This window comes from Saccopteryx bilineata, chromosome 3 (genome assembly GCF_036850765.1).
Source record: "Saccopteryx bilineata isolate mSacBil1 chromosome 3, mSacBil1_pri_phased_curated, whole genome shotgun sequence".
Classification (NCBI taxonomy): domain Eukaryota; kingdom Metazoa; phylum Chordata; class Mammalia; order Chiroptera; family Emballonuridae; genus Saccopteryx; species Saccopteryx bilineata.
In genome coordinates this window covers 274,112,462-274,133,567 of record NC_089492.1, presented here as the reverse complement: position 1 = coordinate 274,133,567, position 21,106 = coordinate 274,112,462, and the positions used below count along the sequence as shown (strand labels likewise).

The 21,106-nt window shown below is 48.8% G+C and overlaps 2 protein-coding genes across 5 annotated transcripts in view; both read left to right on the top strand.

Annotated features, from left to right (window-relative positions):
• The window catches only part of CEP85 (centrosomal protein 85), a 43,752-nt gene extending 25,304 nt beyond the window's left edge, over window positions 1-18,448 (top strand). For all 4 annotated transcript variants that reach the window (XM_066270025.1, XM_066270024.1, XM_066270026.1 and 1 more), the window contains 10 exons: window positions 346-479; window positions 1,113-1,230; window positions 2,519-2,704; window positions 10,348-10,500; window positions 10,723-10,874; window positions 11,939-12,071; window positions 13,319-13,369; window positions 14,856-14,963; window positions 16,144-16,369; window positions 16,746-18,448. In XM_066270025.1, coding sequence (XP_066126122.1) covers window positions 346-479; window positions 1,113-1,230; window positions 2,519-2,704; window positions 10,348-10,500; window positions 10,723-10,874; window positions 11,939-12,071; window positions 13,319-13,369; window positions 14,856-14,963; window positions 16,144-16,369; window positions 16,746-16,906 — 1,422 coding nt within the window. In that variant the 3' untranslated portion in view covers window positions 16,907-18,448. The remainder of the gene's footprint in view (window positions 1-345; window positions 480-1,112; window positions 1,231-2,518; window positions 2,705-10,347; window positions 10,501-10,722; window positions 10,875-11,938; window positions 12,072-13,318; window positions 13,370-14,855; window positions 14,964-16,143; window positions 16,370-16,745) is intronic.
• A 1,194-nt stretch (window positions 18,449-19,642) lies between these two features.
• On the top strand, window positions 19,643-21,097 carry SH3BGRL3 (SH3 domain binding glutamate rich protein like 3). The gene is made up of 3 exons (XM_066265124.1): window positions 19,643-19,801; window positions 20,364-20,531; window positions 20,642-21,097. Exons 1-3 carry the CDS (start codon window positions 19,754-19,756, stop codon window positions 20,705-20,707), a joined length of 282 nt encoding a protein of 93 aa, XP_066121221.1. The 5' UTR covers window positions 19,643-19,753; the 3' UTR covers window positions 20,708-21,097.
• Window positions 21,098-21,106: the final 9 nt, after the last annotated feature.

Genomic DNA, 21,106 nt, shown 5'->3' with positions numbered 1-21,106 from the left:
AAGATCCTTGTGCTGCTTAAGAGTGGGAAGAAAAGAAGCTGGACATATTTTTTTCTCCTGATTATTGAGGACATCTTAGCTCTTGGTCTGCCTCTGTTGCCAGATAATGAAAGATAACTGACCTTTTCTTAGAAACTAGAGCCTCTCTGAGCAGAAGTTGGCAGAAGTCTCCCTGGCAGGTTCTTTCCAGTCATGCATCAGAGCTAAAATTAATTCATAAACACTGGGCCTTCTTAGGCCAAGCCAGAGTGAGCGTTGACTACAGACCCAGCAGGGTACTGCTGAGGTGTTTTCAGGTGCCTATAGGTCAAGATCAAGCCGCTTCAGACCTGCTTGTCTTTTCAGCTTCAGAATGGAGCCACCTGCCACCATCCCGCTGCTTTTGCTCCTTCCTTGCCCATGTTAGAGCCAGCACAGTGGATCAGCATCTTGAACAGTAACGAACACCTTCTGAAGGAAAAGGAGCTCCTCATTGACAAGTAAGAGAACAAAGTGTACCCTAAGGCCAGCTTCTTTTCTTCAAGCCCTCACTGAGGATACCTAATGAAGTCTCCTCAAGCTCAGTACACCCACCTCTGTTTAGGTCCCTCCTTACTTCCTGGTAGAGCTAGGTTGATAGCGGCCTAGTCCTGTATCTGACAGGTGTGATAGACCCGTTATGTATCAGTAGAGGCTCTGGGCAGTACCTACTAAAGGGGGCAGGCGGTTCTTTGCAGCTGATCTTTCCTCATTTCCCCATACCAGCTTTCTCATTTGTTTCTCCTCCACAAATCAGTACTACCCAGAACCCAACCAAAATCCTTGCCTATATAGTATGGGTTGTACCCATGTAAGGAAAGTAGGGGCTCATATTTGCAAATGAGTTAGTGTCAAAACCTTGGACCTCAGCCTGACCTGTGGTGGCGCAGTGGATAAAGCGTTGACCTGGAAATGCTGAGGTCGCCGGTTCAAAACCCTGGGCTTGCCTGGTCAAGGCACATATGGGAGTTGATGCTTCCAGCTCCTCCCCCTTCTCTCTCTCTCTCTCTCTCTCTGTCTCTCCTCTCTAAAAAATAAATAAATAAACCCTGGACCTCATTCTGCTGGCTTTTTTTTTCTTCTGACTTTTGCAGGCAGAGGAAACACATCTCTCAGCTGGAGCAGAAAGTGCGAGAGAGTGAACTACAAGTCCACAGTGCCCTTTTGGGCCGTTCTGCCCCCTTTGGGGATGTCTGCTTGCTGAGGCTGCAGGTAAGCATTGGCAGCTATGATGGCATTGTGCTTGTCATAACTCAGTATCTTTGCTATGCTTGGCCCTGTTAGGTGTTCAGGAGATAGAAAAGAAACCAAGTGATGTAACGCGTCCCTTCCCTCAAAGAGTAAACGTCCTAATTATAAAGCATCCCTTATCCTGCTCCTTTGGGAGCAGAAGAGGCTTAAGGGTAGAATCAGGTGGAAGTCCAAATGCTTTGGTGTCAGGACATACTGATGAGAAAGGAAGGCAGAGCAAGGTACATTCCAGGGTCCTAGAGTTGGGTGATGTTCTGAGAAGTCTTAATCTACCAGCCCTGGCCAAATGGAAGGAGAGGCAGATGTAATGGGGTAATTAGAGCCATTTCCATTTTTATCTTCCATTGTCTAGGAGCAGCTGAAGGAAACCACATTCTCACTGAGGCCAGTGGCTCTGGAAGAAGCCAGTTTTGCTAACCAGCTTCTCTGCAGTTTGGGCTTTTCAGTGATGGATATAGACCAGTGATTTTCAACATTTTTACACTTGGGGATTGTTGAAAATAGAATTATTTTGGAGATCATTAAGGCAGAGATCACCCTGAGCATAAGTGAATTTGACTGAGATCATTGGGTCTATAATCTTCATACACTATCAGGATCGTTAATTCTTTCACAGACCAACACAAAATATCTGGTGGACCAGTTCGTGGACCAGCAATTGAAAAACAGTGATATAGACACATTATAGTACTGACTTTGCCACCTAGTAGGCCTGTTGAGATTATTCCATCTTACAGAATCAGACTGTTAGAGCGAGAAAGGCCCTTAGATAAAATGTAGTTTAGTTATCTAATTTACTGATGAAAAAATTGAGGTCCAGGGAGGAAGAACTTCTCTAAGATCAGACAGAGAAAGAGCGAAGGAGAACCAGGCCCGGAGCCCAGGTCTTCTGAAACCTTGTCCTGTGTTACTTCCATTGTACTACAACTCCTCAGGTATTGCTTTAAGGCACTGGTTCTAAAATGTGAGTGTGCATCAGAACCACCTGAGGGCTTTTAAAACACAGATTGTGGAGACCCAACCCCAGAGTTTCTGATTCAGTGGGCCTGGGAATTGGGCTCAAGAATTGGTACTTCTAACAAATTTCCAGGTGACACTGATGCTGTTAGTCCTAGGACCACATTTTGAGAAGCACTGCTTGAAGAAATTCTTAGAGAAAGATGAGATCTGACCATGAGGTCTCCTGGAATAAGTAAAGTACGTGGGACTGTGAGCATAAGAAATAGATTTATTGAGAATCTTTCTGCAGGAATTGCAGCGAGAGAACGCTTTCTTACGTACGCAGTTTGTGCAGAAGACGGAAGCCTTGAGCAAAGAAAAGATCGAGTTTGAAAGGAAACTCTCTGCTTCAGAAGTTGAAGTCCAGCTCATCAGAGAGTCACTCAAAGTGGCGTTGCAGAAGCATTCAGAGGAGGGGAAGAAACAGGAAGAAAGGGTAAGCTAAGGAGCTGATAGCTTTCTAATTCACAAAGGAGTTGACAGGCCTCTCCTGCCAAACTCTAGGATGTTTCTGGCCCTTACTCTTGGAACCAGGAAGAGCCAACTGGGTCAGAGCCTTCGTTGATTTGTTTGTTGGGTTTTTTAAAGATTTTTTTTTTCCTTTTTGAGAGAGACAGAGAGAGAGGGACAAACAGGGACAGACAGACAGGATGGGAGAGAGATAAGAAGCATCAACTCATAGTGTGGCAGCTTAACTGTTCATTGATTGTTCTCAAATGTGCCCTGACCGGGGAGCTCCAGCTGCATCAGTGACCCCTTGCTCAAGCCAGCGACCATGGGGTCAACAGGAACATCAATCTGTTCTTTTTTTTTTTTTTTTTTTTTTTAATTTTTTTTTAATTTTACTTATTCACTTTAGAGAAGAGAGGGAGAGAGAGAGAGAGAGAGAGAGAGAGAGAGAGAGAGAGGAGAGGCAGAGAGGGGGGGGGGAGGAGCTGGAAGCATCAACTCCCATATGTGCCTTGACCAGGCAAGCCCAGGGTTTCGAACTGGCGATCTCAGCATTTCCAGGTCGACGCTTTATCCACTGCACCACCACAGGTCAGGCCTCAATCTGTTCTTTTATGTTCCCTGACTAGGGATCAAACTGGCAACATGTGCACTTCGAGACGATGTCCTAACCAACTGAGCTATCCAGCCAGGGCAGAGCAAGTTGCTTCTTAAACTTTAAACTTTAATGTGCTTAAGAATTACTTGGAATTAGAGTAGGTTTAGAGTTGAGTCAGATATAGGGTTAAGCCTGACCTGTGGTGGCACAGTGGATAAAGCATCGACCTGGAAATGCTGAGGTCGCCAGTTCGAAACCCTGGGCTTGCCTGGTCAAGGCACATATTGGAGTTGATGCTTCCAGCTCCTCCCCACCTTCTCTCTCTCTCTCTCTCCTCTCTCTCTCCCTCTCTGTCTCTCTCTCTCTCCCTTTCTCTCTCCTCTCTAAAATGAATTTTTAAAAAAATTTTTAAAAAAAGATATAGGGTTAGTTTTAGGGTTAAGATTAGGTTAATGTTAAGTATAAGATTAGGTTTTGAGTTAGGTTTAGGGTTGAGATTAGGTACAGAATTAGGGTTAGCTTGGGCTAGGTTTAGGGTTATAATTGAGGTTAGGTATAAGGTTAAGTTACTATTAGGGTTAGGGTTGAAGTTAGGGTTAGGGTAAGATTTAGGGTGAAGGTTAGGTGTAGGGTTGAGGTTAGGTACAGGGATAGAGTTAGGGTTAAGGTTGGGTTTTGGTTTGAGTTTATGTGTAAAGTTAGTGTTAGGATTAGGTTCAGGATTGAAGTTAGGTATATTGGTAGGGTTAGTGTTAGAGTTAGGTTAAGAATAAAGTTAAGGCCCTGGCCGGTTGGCTCAGCGGTAGAGCGACGGCATGCGTGCAGGGGACCCAGGTTCGATTCCCGGCCAGGGCACATAGGAGAAGCGCCCATTTGTTTCTCTACCCCCCCCCCCCTTCCTCTCTGTCTCTCTCTTCCCCTCCCACAGCCAAGGCTCCATTGGAGCAATGATGGCCCGGGCGCTGGGGATGGCTCCTTGGCCTCTGCCCCAGGTGCTAGAGTGGCTCTGGTCGCAGCAGAGCGACACCCCGGAGGGGCAGAGCATCGCCCCCTGGTGGGCAGAGCTTCGCCCCTGGTGGGCGTGCCGGGTGGATCCTGGTCCGGCGCATGCGTGAGTCTGTCTGACTGTCTCTCCCCGTTTCCAGCTTCACAAAAATACAAAAGAAAAAAGAAAAAAAAAAAAGAAATAAAGTTAAGTATAACCTGACCAGGTGGTTGTGCAGTGGATAGAGCATTGGACTGGGATGCGGAGGACCCAGGTTCAAGATCCCGAGGTCGCCAGCTTGAGCACGGGCTCATCTGGTTTGAGTAAAAGCTCACCAGCTTGGACCCAAGGTCGCTAGCTTGAGCAAGGGGTTACTCAGTCAGCTGTAGCCCCACTATCAAGGCACGTATGAGAAAGCAATCAATGAACAACTAAGGTGCCGCAACGAAAAACTGATGATTGATGCTTCTCATCTCTCTCCGTTCCTGTCTGTCCCTATCTATACCTCTCTCTGACTCTCTCTCTGTCTCTGTCTCTGAAGAAAAAAAAAAGGGAATAAGGTTAAGTATAGGTTTAGGGTTAGAATTTGGGTTTGGGTTATAGAGAGGGTTAAGTATAATGTTATTGTTAGGGTTAAAGTTAGAAAGTTAAGTGTGAAAGTGATTATAGGGTTAGGGTTGAGTTTGGTATAGGGTTAGGGCTATAAGGAGGGTTATAATGTTAGGTAGAGATTAAGTATAGGTTTAGGGTTGAGGGCAGTATAGGGTTGGTTATGTTTCTGGTTAGAGTTAGTGGTTGAGTTAGATCTATGATTAGGATTAATGTTGAACATAGGTATAGGTTTTGATTAGGAATTTGCTTGGGATTAGGGTGATGGAGAGGATTTCATGTAGGGTTGGGGTTAGGATTAGGGTTATGTTTAAGATTAGGTATATAGTTAGAGTTAGTGTCATGGTTAGGGCTAGGGTAAAGTTTAGGTATGAAGTTATTAAGATTAGGTTTAGGGTTAGGGTTAAGATTGAACTTAAATTTTGGGTCAGGGTAAGATTAGCATAAAGTTAGGGTTAGCGTTAAATTTAGGTGTCAGGTTAGGTTTTATGTTTTAGGGTTGGGGTTGGGGTTAGAGTTATGGATAGGATTGAGTTTTTGTGTAGGGTTAGTTTAGGTTTAGGGATGAGTTTAGGTATAAGGTTAGGGTTTCACTTAGTGGTAGAAATTAGATTAGTGTTTAGATTAGGTATGATTGAGTGTTAGAGTTAGGGTTAGGTTTATGTTGAGCTCAGATATATGGTTAGAGTTTGGAAAATTAAGGTTACACTTAGATTTCAGGTTAGGGATAGGAAATATAAAAAAGAATTACTGCCTGACCTGTGGTGGCGCAGTGGATAAAGCGTCGACCTGGAAATGCTGAGGTCGCTGGTTCAAAACCCTGGGCTTGCCTGGTCAAGGCACATATGGGAGTTGATGCTTCCTGCTCTTCCCTCCCCCTTCTCTCTCTTACTTTCTCTCCTCTCTAAAAATTAATAAAAAAAATAAAATAAAAAAAAAGAATTACTTGGAGATCTTGTTAAAAATGCAGGTTCAGGCCCTTGCTGGTTTGCTCAGTGGATAGAGTGTTGGCCTGGCGTGCGGACCTCCGAGGTTCAATTCCTGGTCAGGGCACACATGAGAAGCAACCATCTGCTCTCTTCCCTTCCCACCCTTTTCTCTCCCCCTCTCACAGCTAGTGGCCTAATTGGTTCGAGCATTGGCCCTGGGCACTGAGGATAGTTCTTGGTGGTCCGAGTGTTGGTCTCAGGCTCTGAGGATAGCTCAGCCCCAGATGGGGGTTGCTGGGTGGATCCCGATTAGACTGCATGCTTGCATGCTGGTATTTGTCTATCTCCCCTTCTCTCACTTAAAATAATAATAATAATAATGCAACCTGACGAGGCTGTGGTGCAGTGGATAGAGCGTTGGACTGGGTCGCAGAGGACCCAGGTTCAAGACCCTGAGGTCACCCGCTTGAGCACTGGCTTGCCAGCTTGAGCACGAGGTCGCTGGCTTAAGTGTAGGATCATAGACATGGCCCCATAGTCACTGGCTTGAGCCCAAGGTCGCTGGCTTGAGCAAGGGGTCATTCACTTTGCTGTGGCTTCCCTAGTCAAGGCACATATGAGAAAGCAATCAATAAACAACTAAGGAGTTACAATGAGGAATTGATGCTTCTCCTCTCTCTCCCTTCCTGTCTGTCTGTCCCTACCTGTCCCTCTTATTGTCTCTCTCTCTGTCTCTGTCACAAAAAAAGAAAAGTGCAGATTCAGCCTGACTAGCGGTCACACAATGGATTGAGCATTGGTCCAGGATGCTGAGGGCCCCAGTTTGAAACCTCGAGGTTGACGGCTAGAGCACAGAGCGTGGGGTTGCTGGTTTGAGTACAGAATCTTCAACATGATCCCAAGGTTGCTGGCTTGAGCCCAGGGTTTCTGGCTTGAGCCTAAGGTCACTGTCTGGAGCAAGGGGACACTGGTTCAGTTTGAGCCTCCCTGTCAGCACATGTGAGAAGCAATCAGTAAACAAAGTGAAGCAACTATAAGTTGCTGCTTCTCATCTCTCTCCTCCCCCACCTTCCTGTCTCTCTCTTAAAACAAACAAACCAAAAACACCCAGTTTTATTCCCTGGTCGGGTTGATCAGTGGATAGAGCATAGCATAGCATTATCCCAGAGCACCAAGGTTGCAGGTTTGATCTGTCCAGTCAGGGCACATAGGAGAAGCAACCAATGAGCACACAACGAAGTGGAACAATGAGGTGATGCTTCTCTCTCTCTCTAGCTCTCAAATCAATGGAAAATAAATTATGATCAGACTTAAACTGTCATCTCACTTGGGAACCCTCAAATATCAATCTCTGAATGTCTTATCTAGAAAAGAATCATCAGCCTCTCCCTGTTGGGACTTCTGGAAGCAGAAATGCTTTTAGCCTTTACGTTTTTTGTTTTTGGTTTTATTTTTAACTTATTAGGGCAACACTAGTTAACATAATTATACAGGTTTCAGGTGCCCAGTTCTATAATTTATCTCTGTACACAGTGTTTTTGTGCTCACCCCCCAACCCCCAGGTCAAGTCTTCGTCCATCACCATTTATGCCCCCATTAGCCTTTACGTTCTTAACACTGAGAACGAGATTAGCTTTATCTTAACACTGAGAACGAGATTAGCTTTAGAGTGCCACAGTTCTGTACAGTGGTTTTCAACCTTTTTACACTTGGGGACCAGTGAAATTAGGAGAATTATTTTAGGGACCTCTAAGACAGAAATCACTCTGGGCATTAGCGAAATCATTAAAATCATTGGGTCTATAATCTCCATACAACATTAGGGCGGAAACTCTTTCGCTGGCTGGCGTGACACTTTTGGCGGGCCAGTCTGCAGACCAGCAGTTACAAAACACTAATGTACATTGATTTTTTAAAATATTTTTCTGAGGCCCTGGCCGGTTGGCTCAGCGGTAGAGCGTCAGCCTGGCGTGTGGGGGACCCGGGTTCGATTCCCGGCCAGGGCACATAGGAGAAGTGCCCATTTGTTTCTCCACCCCCCCTCCTTCCTCTCTGTCTCTCTCTTCCCCTCCCACAGCCAAGGCTCCATTGGAGCAATGATGGCCCGGGCGCTGGGGATGGCTCCTTGGCCTCTGCCCCAGGTGCTAGAGTGGCTCTGGTCGCGGCAGCGCGACCCCCCAGAGGGGCAGGGCATCGCCCCCTGGTGAGAAGAGCTTCGCCCCTGGTGAGCGTGCCAGGTGGATCCCGGTGGGGCGCATGCAGGAGTCTGTCTGTCTGTCTCTCCCCGTTTCCAGCTTCAGAAAAATACAAAAAAATATATATATATATATTTCTGATACACATAGGTTATTTTATTTACATAGGTTATTTTATTTATTTTTTTCTACAGAGACAGAGAGTGAGTCAGAGAGAGGGATAGATAGGGACAGACAGACAGGAACGGAGAGAGATGAGAAGCATCAATCATTAGTTTTTCGTTGCGACACCTTAGTTGTTTATTGATTGTTTTCTCATATGTGTCTTGACCACGGGCCTTCAGCAGACTGAGTAACCCTTGGTCGAGCCAGCGACCTTGGGTCCAAGCTGGTGAGCTTTTTACTCAAACCAGATGAGCCTGCACTCAAGCTGGCGACTTTGGGGTCTTGAACCTGGGTTCTCGGCATTCCAGTCCGACGCTCTATCCACTGCACCACCGCCTGGTCAGGCACTGTACATTGATTTTTACTTCTGTTTATTTTCAATCCAGTGCTTCACCCTCTCTACTGTGATGGATATCCCTCAGTCTGGAATCTCCCTCATTTGATTTCTCCAGAGGCTAAATCTCCAGTTTCTTGTTGGGGAAACCTAGGGTGAGGGTGGTATCCAGCTATATGTATATAGACTTGTAGTAAATCCCTATTTTTCAGGTTTGTAGCTGATAACCTGCCTCAGGGCTACCTGGTGCCTTGAGTACAGAGGTTAATTCAGAGTTGGTTATCAGCATTTTAAATAAGCTTCCTAGATGATTCTGCTGCATATTAAAATGTAAGAATCACTGATTTTGAAGTTGAAGAGTACAGATTATACCTGAGGTAAAAGCTTTTCACTGATTTTCAGGGATTTCTTATACTATCTTATCTTTGTATTAAATTAGGCCTGTGCCTCCTCTTTGGCATCAGTAGATCTGTTTCATGGTTCTCTGCTTTCTCTTGCTTCTTCCAGCTTCCTTTTTCATAAGTCAGGAAATAAAAAAGCTGTACTAGTGGAGAGAAAAGTCTCCATTTAACAAATCTTGTTTTGACTGCCTGCATTATGCAACCATTGTGCCATGTGTTAGGATATGAAAATGAGAAAAATGGACACATCCCTTGTCAAGGAGTTTACAGTCTCATTAACCCTTCCAGATGATTGCGTAGCTTTATAGCATGTGTGGTATTTAGGGAAGAATGTGTTGCCTATTAACCAGAACAGACCAGACTAGTTGTATGTCTACAAGGAAGTTGTATATACTTCTCTGATTCAGTTCTGATGCACACTATCCAGAGTTAGCTTCAGGCTCCACAGGTTTAAGGGCATAGTCCCCAACAAGATGCCAACTGCAAGTTCTGGGTTCTCACGGTCACTCATTCTTCTGACCAACTGGCTATAAATCCAGGGGTTCCCACGAACCCATCAGGTTTATTAATTCACCAGAACAACTCAGAACTCCGGAAAGTGCTATACTTAGGATTACAGTTTTATTATAAAGGATACAAATCAGGACCAGCCAAATAAAGGCATATATAGGGCAAGGTCTGGGAATGTCCTGAAAGAAGGGGTCCTCTGTGCTTTCTTGTGGAATGAGCGCATGTCACCCTACTAGCACATCCTGTGCTCAGATACGTTTTATTATGCAAAAGTTCTTGAGTGGCCCTGGCCGGTTGGCTCAGTGGTAGAGTGTCGGCCTGGCGTGCAGAAGTCCCAGGTTCGATTCCCGGCCAGGGAACACAGGAGAAGCGCCCATCTGCTTCTCCACCCCGCCCCCTCTCCTTCCTCTCTGTCTCTCTCTTCCCCTCCCGCAGCGAGGCTCCATTGGAGCAAAGATGGCCCGGGCGCTGGGGATGGCTCTGTGGCCTCTGCCTCAGGCGCTAGAGTGGCTCTGGTCGCAACATAGCGATGCCCAGGATGGGCAAAGCATCGCCCCCTGGTGGGCAGAGCTTCGCCCCTGGTGGGCGTGCCGAGTGGATCCTGGTCGGGTGCATGCAGGAGTCTGTCTGACTGTCTCTCCCCGTTTCTAGCTTCAGAAAAATACAAAAAAAATAAAAAAGTTCTTGAGTAAGTTTCGAAAACTGCTCAGGGAGCCCTCCTTCCTTGCTCTTGATTGGAAAGTTCAGGTATGTTCACTCTGAATTTGATCAGCTTCTTGCCTTCATTGCAGTAGAACAACATTTAAGCACTAAGAGCAGAGACAATGGTCAGTTTGAAAAAAGCTAATGTTCAGGGTCCTAGAGGAGTTAATAGAGACAGAGTCTTGACATTCCTTTCTTTAGGTCAAGGGTCGTGATAAACATATCAATAATTTGAAAAAGAAATGTCAGAAGGAGTCAGAACAGAACCGGGAGAAGCAGCAGCGTATTGAGACCTTGGAGCGCTACCTGGCTGACCTGCCTACCCTGGAAGACCATCAGAAGCAGAGTCAGCAGGTAGCAGCAATATTTGGGCATACCTGGGGCAAGCAGGGGGTGGTCAAGCCAGGGGGACTTTCTCAGCCTCTGCTGTCTGCAGTTACCCTGTGGTTTCCTGCAAGGAAAATCTCAAGTCATGTCAAAACTCACATCCATCATATTTACAACTGGGATATAAACTTTTTGAGATACCCAGTCTTTTTTGGTTTATTGACCTAAGAATGGGATCCTGTCTCTCAGCTTAAGGATTCTGAGTTGAAAAGCACAGAGCTGCAGGAGAGAGTGACTGAGCTGGAGAGATTGCTGGAGGAGACCCAGGCAGCCTGCAGGGAGAAGGAGGCTCAGCTGGAAAGTCTGCGACAGAGAGAAGCAGAATTCTCCACTAGACAGAGGTAAGGAGCCCTGTGGGGTTGAGGAAAGAAGTAGAGAACTAGGTTCTGGTCCTCGCCTCCCCACTCCCTACCTGTGTGACTCCTCAAATTACTTTACCTCTCCGGGCTTCATTTTGTTTGGATTGTGAGTTATAGAAAAGTGTGTATGGGCAAGGCATATGTCTTTGAGATGGAGTGTGGAGGATGTACCGGTCCAGTGGGAGCTTGTCATTGTATTCTTTGGAAGGATCCAACTCATTGCCTGCCATAATAATAACAATGGGTAATCCTTGAGTATTTATGTGTTGAATGAATGGAAGCACTTTATAAACTGGGAAATGAATTGTCTGTATATTTGCAAAACTAGATCCTGGTACTGAGAACTGGGGTTTAACCACATTTCAAACCCTGTAAAGCTAAAGCCTACCAGCAGCATCTGTTTCTCTTCAGCCCTAGGGATTGCTCTCAATTGCCACAAAAGGTTCTGAGAGCAAAACAGGATGCCATAATGTACTTTCACGGTGTCTTGGGAGCCTCCTCCATATTAATAGCACTTTCTGAAAATGTGAGGCTGTGTTTTAGTAGCCTCTTGGACCAAATCCAGTTTCTAATGGGATGGATTGGATTTCTATCCCATATTCAACCACAGTGAGCGTGTTGTTTATCTTAGCAGATGGGCCATGATGAGAGTGATTGTGGGGATCCATTGGAGGAGACCATTGTTTGGAGTCAAAAAGTTAGGGACAGAATTGACTCTGCCTCAAACTATGTGTGCCAAGAAAAAACTTTTTGTATTTTACAAAATTCTACAGTATACATGTGTAACATATATTTAAATACATGTGATGAATGTTTATTTTTAGATATCAAAACAAATAAAAGAGCCTTGGGCAGGTGGCCATTGTATAGATGTTGACCTCTAGGGAAAGAAACTATTATAGACTGAGCAGCTTCTGTGTGGCTCACCTGACATTACAATAGACCTAACATTATCCTCAGCTGTGGCTCAGAAGAGCCCTGTTTTTGCCCCAAAACACACAGTAAATAGCAGTTCAGGAGTCAAAGCCACATCTCTCTGACTTCAGACTTCTTGAAGAGGCTGCTGTCTTTCAAGATAAGCAGTGTGTGGAGGCCCATGGAGAAGCCCCAGCCCATCTGGAAGAAGGTCCAAAAGTGGAAGTGGAGTCCTGGCAGAAGGAATGTGATTCCCTCCGAAAGGTGACTGCAGGAATCCAGGCTGTAATGGGCGTGTGCTGAGAGGAAAGGGAAAATTGTGTATTGGGAAGGAATCTTGAATTATTGGCCCTGGGTCATGGAAGATGTGGTACCTGAGCTTTTCCCTCTTTTCCAAGAAGTCATGCCTGCATAATAACTTTGCATTTTAGATATTCATCCTTATGACAGGCAAGCAAAGTGAGGGGAAGACATGCCTCAAATGTTCAGACTAGATGCTCCAGCATGGTGCACTGAAGCATGGTGCACTTCATTCATAGCTCAGGCCCCGTGTAGAACCTCTTACACTGGGCAGAGATCTCACCATTGAGATCTTTAGCAGAGAAGGAGGAGCCCAGGGCCTGCTGGTGAGACTGGTCACAGATCAGCAAAAGAGAAAACACAGAAATAGTTCAGAAAATACTTGAGGTCTCAAAGGATAGAAAACTGGGCCTGTTTAACTTCTCTCCTTGAACAGTCAGTGTGATGAAAGCTATAAGTGCTGTAACAACCATCACTGCTCTGGATATGGCGGGCTTTATTATACTGAATTTTTAGTCATTTTAGTAAAGCAAAAAATAAGAATGTATGCTAGCTATATATAAAGTTAATTCCAGGCCTGAAAAGGCTATAGTGCAGTAGATAGAGTGTCAGCCTGGGATGCTAAGAACCCGGGGTCGAAACCCCGAGGTCATTGGCTTAAGCACGGGCTCACCAGTTTGAGCATGGGATCATAGATATGACCCTCCGTAGTTGCTAGCTTGAAGCCCAAGGTCGCTGGCTTGAGCCAAGGGTTACTTGCTCAGCTGGATGCCCCCAGTCAAGGCACATACGAGAAAGCAATCAATGAATATCTATGGTATCACAACTGTGAGTTGATGCTTCCCATCGCTCTCCCTTCCTGTTTGTCCCTGTTTGTTCCCTTCTTCTCACACTAAAAAAAAAAAGTTAATTCCACTGACCTGCAGTCATCAGGGTAAGGGTGTCTCCCCCAGTATTGGTCATAAGTCCACACTACAACTTTTTTTTTGTGACTGGAGCACAGGAGTGTGAGGCTGGTTAGCCAGGATAGGGAATCTGGGTTATGTTTCTATAGGTAGAGCTAAGTTGTCTTCACCAGTTTCACTGTTGACTGGCTATAGCCAGTAGAGCTAATAGCTGGACTACAGGTCCTAGTGTAGCCTCTTGCCCTCTTGTCCTTACCTCAACATCAGCCTGTGCTCACAGTCTTCCTTGATAACTTTGCCTTCCAGATTGTGGAGAAGCAACAGCAGAAGATAGATCAGTTGCATTCACAAGAACAGGTGAGCTAGAGTCCTTGGGGCATGGTGGGTAGGACTTAATGATGGAATCTCGAGCATTTGACCAGTGCTCTGTTGTGTTCTCTTCATGCAGTTTGCTCAGTGTTAGGAATACAAGAATGAGACACACAAAAATAAGTTAATGAGACCCAATGAGTGCTTTAGCCTACAGTCTTATTGGGGAAGGGTTTCAGCACAGTACTGTGAGAGCAAAGTCCATGTTACCATAGGGGAGCATAGAAGAGTTGGTGGGAGAAGGGGAGGTCAAGGGTTTCTGGAGGTCATGACCTTTGAAGGAAGAGAAGGAGGATTTTGCACATGGAGCTGCAAGCAGTTTGATGATGTTGAAGTAGGATGGTGAATGGAGAACTGAGCATTGGGGGAGGTGGCTGTGTCTCTTCAATCAAGTTAGCTTTGATTCTTTAGGTAAGTGATGGCAGTCTACTATAGCATTTAATTGGGGTGTGATGTGGTCAGGCTTGCAGCTCAGGCTGCGGCATGGAAGGAGGTTGGCACTTGGAGAAAGGCAAGGCTGGAGGCCAGTGGACTGTTGTGGAATTCCTAGTGAGATGCTAAAGGAACCTGGCATAAGGCAGTTACATTTTTTATTAGTACAGAATGCGAAAATTCAGTTGTTTTCTAATACTTTATTTGTTCAAATTAGTTACAAATTTGGGGGGAAATTGGAATGAACAGAATGAAAGGCAGAAGGTAACAACTGTAAATACCTTCACCCACCTGGCTACCCCACACATGCACGTGCACACACAATATGAACTAGATTTGGGGCCTGTAGGAGTGTTCTCTTACCCCTTCTCATCTCTGTCAAAGCATTTAAAACATAGTATTGTCATAGGCTTGGGCTGTGAGCTCCTTGAAGATTGGTATTCTTTTCAGTAACCTCTGCCTGTTACAGTACGTGCTCAATGAATATTGAACTCAACTGAATGGATGTGCCCTGGCCTCAAGATAGTTATGGTCTAGTGGAGGGGCAGAATCACATGCACAACCAGTGCACTCAGCTCTGATGGAGGTATGAGAAGCAGGATGAGGTTCGATTGATTGTGAATTCAGATTGATGAAAGCTGAGGAGGGCCTTGGAAGTTCCTGGGTGACAGGCAGAGCAGAGAAGTCTGGGCAAAGGGGAAGAGGAGTGAGCAGCAGAATTGGAGCTGGAACCTTGGGGTGAAGGCCAGCCATTCTGAGTGTGGCTGGAATGAAGGTTGTATGGAGGGTCAAGAGATGGCTAGAAAAGTAGGTACCAGCCAGACTGGCCTGGAACACCCTGCTGAGCAAATGGCCTCTTAGTTTGTGCATGGTCACTGGCTATAGGAGGGCTTTAATCCGGACTGTTCTAAGATAATCTTTTAGCAGCAGTATGTGGGCAGGGTAGGGCTTTTCCCATATAGTGCAGGCCAGAGTGATTTGGCCTGAGCCAGACTTGTCACCCCTGGTGTGTTTTCGTACCACTCCTGGCCATGGAATTTAGAGCCTGAAGCGGCAGGTGGCTCAGGAAGAAGGAACAAGCCAAGCCCTGAGAGAGGAGGCCCAGCGGAGGGAGACAGCCCTGCAGCAGCTGCGCGCAGCAGTGAAGGAGGTGAGCAGCATCCACGCAGCCTGCCCTCCCAACCGGCACCCGCCTGGGCCCCCTGTGTGATCAGCGCGGCCCGCCCTCCCAACCGGCACCCGCCTGAGCCCCCTGTGTGATCAGCGTGGCCTGCTCTCCCAACCAGCACCTGCCTGAGCCCCCTGTGTGAAAGGGGCCTACTGAGGGTTATTTGGCAGAGGAAGGACCATTATTACATCATCCTTTATATTAAAGGTCCTAAGCCTGTCTTAGAGTGGCCGTAATTACGTCCCTAACTACGTAATTGTGTGTGGAAAGTCATGCTCTCTCCCCTTGTCCTGCAGCCGCAGATTTGTGTGGTTGGGAAGGGAAGGGTTTGGAAAGGCTGAGGGTTTGGTGGTCCTCAGGAAGTAAACAGCTGTCATCAGGGGACAGCCAAGTTCACTGGCCAGGTGCCTAGGAACAAGTCTCCCAGAGCAAGGATTGTCACATGGCTTAGTGTGGGCGAAAGGCTGGGACTGGAGAAGGAACTCTCTATTCAGTGTCTTTAAAATAGACTAGGAGAGAGGGAGGGGGGGAGGGAGAATAGGTATGCTGTTCAGGGTGGGGGAGGACACAGGTGTAGGGGAATAACTATTCTTATGTAGTAAAGCCCAGTTTCATAGAAGGGTACGTTCCAGCACTGTCTCCTCCAGGTCCCCAGCTCCCCACCCAGTGGCCACTAGCTGTCATATTGTCTTTATTGCTCCCTTTATTCCTCTGACACACACTGATCAGACTGGCTGGTGGCCACTTTTGTCAGGGTGGCAGGGAGAGATTGAAACCAGTGTCTTCTCAGATTTCACGGTTCACGTTAAGCCTTCTCTAATAGCCTGGCTAACAGAGTTGGCCGAGGGACGCTTCAGATAGAGTTCCGAGGGGCGGGAGGATCTTCTCTGGTTCCTGAACAGAAACCTGGTGGCTGATGACTCAGAGTCTGCTAGGGAGTGGTTTCCTCTCGGTGTGGGAGCCCTGTGGGCCCAGCCTACCAGGAGGAACTAGGCCTGGTGTGGGAAGGGGATGGGAATGCTGAGTGTCGGGAGGGGTGGAGAGGGGGGTGTCACCTGACTCACAGTCTCCCTTCACACACACATGCACGGATCCACCTTGGGTGCAGACACAATGCTTTTCCCTGGCTTCAGGTTAATGTGTTTGCCCTCCTTCCACTCAGCTTTCCGCACAGAACCAGGACCTGATTGAAAAGAACCTAACGCTCCAGGAAAACCTGCGCCAAGCTCAGCCAGGGGCCCCATCCTCACCAGACATGGCCCAGCTGGCATCTGAGCTGCACCAGGAGCTAGCCAGTTGTCTTCAAGACCTGCAGGCTGTCTGCAGCGTGGTGACGCAGAGGGCCCAGGGCCACGACCCCAATCTCTCCCTGCTCCTGGGCATTCACTGTGAGTCCTCAGGCCGTGTGGGACCCAGGAGAGAGTAGGTCCAGTCTCCTCTCCCCCTCATCCAGCTTTCCCATCTAGAGCAATGTGTGAACAGGGCTGCGGAGGCCTGATCACTGACCTTCAAGAGTTTATGTGTTTCTCAGAGTAAATGTTCAGTAAATCTATTTTGGAAATAGGCATCTTTATGGGGTACCTGGGTGCAAGACAACCAAAAAGTGGCCCTTAGGCAGCAAGTTTTCAGCCCACTGTCCCTAGCTGCTTTTGTAAAAGTACCTTGTCTCAAGACCATGGGCCTCAAGGTACTGACTGTGCATACTGCGCCCTCCACTGAAAGCATCCCTTGACTAACGTTCTCTCAAAATGTTCTCCTCGCCAGCTGCACAGCACCCAGGGACTCCGCTAGATTTACAGAAGCCGGATGTAATCAGGAGGAAACTAGAAGAGGTTCAACAGCTGCGCCATGACATTGAGGATTTAAGGACCACCATGTCAGATAGATATGCCCAGGATATGGGAGAAAACTGTGTCACACAGTGAGGAATGCTGGGCATGGGACAGGCTATATTCCCCAAGGGAGGATCTGGTCTCCTGAGAGCCCAGTCCAGCAGGTCCTGCCCTGACAACCTCTTGCCTCCTGTTTGCTGCTATTCCCAGAGAGAAGGTGTGGAAAGGAGGTAAGAGCCTGCATCTGGGGCTGAGGGCTGACTAGGGAACTGTGCCTGCCCTGTTGCGCACAGGCTTTGCCTTGTTGGATTGCATGTCCTGTCATTCTGATTCACCCTTTGAGGGTGAGTTACTAATTAACTTTTGCAGGTCACCTGATAAATCCTCAGACTGTTCCTAGCCCCAGGCTGACGTCAGAGACAAACGGGCTGCTCACCTCCCTTCTCCATCCTTTAGGGGGGATCCACACTTATTCCCACTCCATACCATGGTCCTGCTCTTCCCCAGAGTTCACCAGAGGGGTCTGGAAAGTCTGTGTACCAATACCGATGGCCATTTAAGCATTCTCAGGCCCCCCCAGGTGCCAGCCTTCCTGGGAGCTGAGCTGGCTTCCTGGGTTTACTTGGGCACAGTCCTACTGCTTTCTCAGGGCTCTTGTTCTCACAGACAACTCAGGGTGATCAGCTCTTAGCAAAGAACCTGCTAGAATTGGGGGCCTAGGGCTTAGAGCCAGGGTTCCTTCCTCTGTGCCATTTTACAGGAGACCCCTCTCCAGCTATCCTGTGGCCTTGGGGCCCTGGCCATATGGTTGGCACAACCCCCTGCTTCTTTATTCTCAGGCCATCCAGGTTGCCCCCTTTTTGGACTTCTCCTTTTTGGTTCTGAGTTTAGGCAGGATTTCCCTGCAGAATACCACGGGTCACCTGTCAAGCTGCTCATCCCCTCACCCTGGGGCTGGGGCCAGTGTCCAGCCCTGATTTGTGCCTCTCGTGTTTGGGGGCAGGGGTCCCTTTCCTGCTCTGGGCTCCTTGAGAGTTCAGAGTATCTAGTACTGGTTAGCTTTAACGTATAGCTTTTAGTCTTTTCTGGATTTTTAAAATTTGTTTCTCTGGGGTTTTTCGAACCTCTGCTTTGTTTTCTGTTGCCTCCTCATTTAGGGAGCATCTCTCAGCTGTTTGTATCTGGTTGCTGGGCTGGCCCCCGGCCGCCTCTAGAGCTGGAGCCAGGCCAAGCCAAAGCCATGTGTAGGTATGAGGAGCGCTGTGCAGTTCAGGAGCCTAGTCAGCCACCATGAGATTCTTACTAAGCTTTTGGGCTGTGGGGGAAGTGTCCTAGACCTCACTCCTGGTCCTGAATAAGACTCCTTAAGTGTTTTTACAAGTTGTGTTTTATTTATGGAGTTACTTATCCCTTCCATTCAGAGCAGCCCCACCCAGCTGTCCCTGCAGCCTCTGGGCTCCTGCCTCCTGAAAGCAGAACCGGCTGGTTGGCCTCCACCCTGTGTTGGCAGCCCAGCCACCATGCTCACGGGTATTTTTCTTCATAAAGTTTATAAGCAGTTATTTATATGAATTCTTGTTATGTCAACTGGTTTGTATTGCCTATTTTCATTACAAAATAAAAATTTTAACAGACTCCTCAGTTTTCCATTGCTTTCCATCACCCCACCATCCCCTACTCCACCCCTTATATTTTGGTTTGTTGAAGCCAAAGCCTGGGAGTTTAGCCAAGTTCCCCAGACAGCAAGGAGGGACCTTTGGCAGGTCCATTCTCATGTCTGTATCTCTACTTCTGCTCCCCTATTGTTCTATAGGGAAAGTCAGATTTCTTCCCACACCACTCTATTGGGCGAAGCTGCCCAGAGTCTTACAGCAAAGTTACCATTGTAAAGTTTCAGTAGTCCTCTGAGAGGAAGTCGGCTGCCCATGGGTGCTGGGAGGAAGTGGCTTCCCCAGAGCAAGGCAGGGCGCTGTTTCAGGGACCTAGGGTTGTCTTCCTGGGGCACTCTCCAAGCTGTGGACCTGGGGGGACTTCTGAGGGGTGTCATGTCCAACCCCAGACAGCTTCCAGAGTTGGGGTACTCTACCTGAATCCCCTGAATTTTTGCTGACAATAGTAGTTTTGGAGTGCCCTATGCAAACAAGCTGGTGTTGAGCTGGGGCCACCCCCAGACCAGCTCTGGGTCTTTAACAAGGAGTCCCGACACTGCCCTCTGCCTCCATCCTTTCCAGAGCTAGCAGCCCCTTTCTTACCTTGGTCTCCATCAGGCTCCGTAGGAGTGTGGCCCTACCCCTTGCCACCACCCTTCCTGGTCTAAACCTGCAGGAGTGCACAGGAACATTGGGGAAAATACTTAAGCAGAGGCTGTCTCCGTTTTGGTGTGCCTCCTATCCCAAGGGGCTAGTCATATGTCCCCTAGTGGGGTCGGGGGTTGGATCCTTTGGAGCTAGGTTCCCTAGTTTGGGAACTTTAGGGGTAAAAACAGCCTTCAAAATTAAAATCCCGGAGCCGAGTCGAGTCGAGCTGCGCTGCACTGAGCTATCGCGGCACAGGGGTGGGTAGTTAGTTGGGTTGCAGGACACCTGGGCTGCGGAGGCAGCCTTTACCAAACCCTCTCCCTTGCCCCCCGCCCCAGCCTTTAGAGCCACTGGGTCTCTCCCCGGTCTCACACTGAAGCCAGAGAGAAGGGCCAAAGAAGGCAGCTCCGCGTGGGACGGGGTCCCGGGCGCTCGGCCCTGAGGGGGAGGGGAGGGATCTGCTGCTTGCGGGGAGGGGTAGCACAGGCCCCGCCCCGCCCCTGCCCGCGCTGCCCATTGGTCCCGAGAGCGGTGACTCGCGAGTTGAGCAGGAAGGAAACCGCTCCCGAGAGCGGCGTCGTCGTCTCCAGGCCGTGCAGCTGTAGCTACCGCCCGCTCGACCGCCAGTCCGTCCATCCTCAGCATGAGTGGCCTGCGCGTCTACAGTACGTCGGTCACTGGATCCCGTGAAGTGAGTGCATGCCCGCGGCCCACGCTGGGGGAGAGTGTGGGCGCCCGGACCCGCCCCCAGGGCGAGGGTGGGGCAGGGGCTGCAAGAGAGGTGCGGGGCGGCCTCCCAGGTCGGTTCCTGGGTCGGGTCCCAGGAGGGGGCCCCCGCGGCTTCACCCTTACCCTCTTCATCGGGCACCCTGGGGCCTCAACAGCCCCAGCATGAACTGCCCACGCCCATCCTCTGTACCCCCACTACAGGACGACCCAGACCGCGTCCTTACCTTGCCCTTCCTCCTCCACCGGGTGTGTGAACCAGGGTTGGGTGGCCCGTTGCTCAGCCCTCCCTATCGCTGAGCTCCTGGCTCTGCCCACCCTGAATTTCATCCCACTTCCCTTTATTCTGACTCCCTTCCCCATGGTTGGTGGTCCTCTCTCATTCTCAAAAGTCCTACCGGCCAGAACCCTTCCCCAGGTTGTGGAGGGGGACGGAGACCAGAGTTCCTGGCCACAGCCCGTGGGCCCAGGGTTCCCCCTAAGCCCTTCAGCCTGCTCACTAAACTCTGCCTGCCCTCTGCCCCCAGATCAAATCCCAGCAGAGCGAGGTGACCCGCATCCTGGATGGGAAGCGCATCCAGTACCAGCTAGTGGACATTTCCCAGGACAATGCCCTGCGGGATGAGATGCGAGCTTTGGCAGGCAACCCCAAGGCCACCCCACCCCAGATTGTCAACGGAGATCAGTACTGTGGGGTATGAGCCTGGGGATTGAGGGTGGGGAAGTGTGTAGAGGACTCAGGCCAGAGCCACACCTGAGGCAGCCCCAGCACTCAGGTGACCACCTCTCTCATCCCCTCCCCCAGGACTATGAGCTCTTTGTGGAGGCTGTGGAACAAAACACGCTGCAGGAGTTCCTGAAACTGGCCTGAGGCGGGCCCAAGCCGGCCAACTGCACTCCGTCACCGCATTCCCCCAGCCCCCAGCCACTGTGGGCCATGAAGGACCTTGTGACCAACTCCTTGTTATTCCTAACCTTCTGATCTTCGAGCCCCGCCCCCCAACCCAAGATTCTCCTTCTCCTCCCTCTATCTGTAGCCCCCTCTCCTCCATTCAGAGGCAACATTCCTTAGCCAGTAGCCTCAGAAATTGTCTTAAGCAACAACCCAAGTGCTGGCTGTCTCAGCCTGGCCCTGGGGCTGCCACCCTGCCTGGCACAAGCTGATGGGCATCTTTGCTGGCTCCATTAGCCAGGGCTCTGCCAAAGGCCCCGCAATCCCCAACCCGGGAACACTCCAGAGACAATTAAATGTCCCATTCCATTGGTGCCT

What these genes read in the sequence shown, in the direction of transcription:
- SH3BGRL3 (XM_066265124.1), top strand. Translation starts at nt 19,754, where the DNA reads ATGAGTGGCCTGCGCGTCTACAGTACGTCGGTCACTGGATCCCGTGAA. An exon ending in CGGTCACTGGATCCCGTGAA is followed by an intron (nt 19,802 to 20,363) that starts GTGAGTGCATGC and finishes CTCTGCCCCCAG; the next exon opens with ATCAAATCCCAGCAGAGCGA. An exon ending in ACGGAGATCAGTACTGTGGG is followed by an intron (nt 20,532 to 20,641) that starts GTATGAGCCTGG and finishes CCCCTCCCCCAG; the next exon opens with GACTATGAGCTCTTTGTGGA.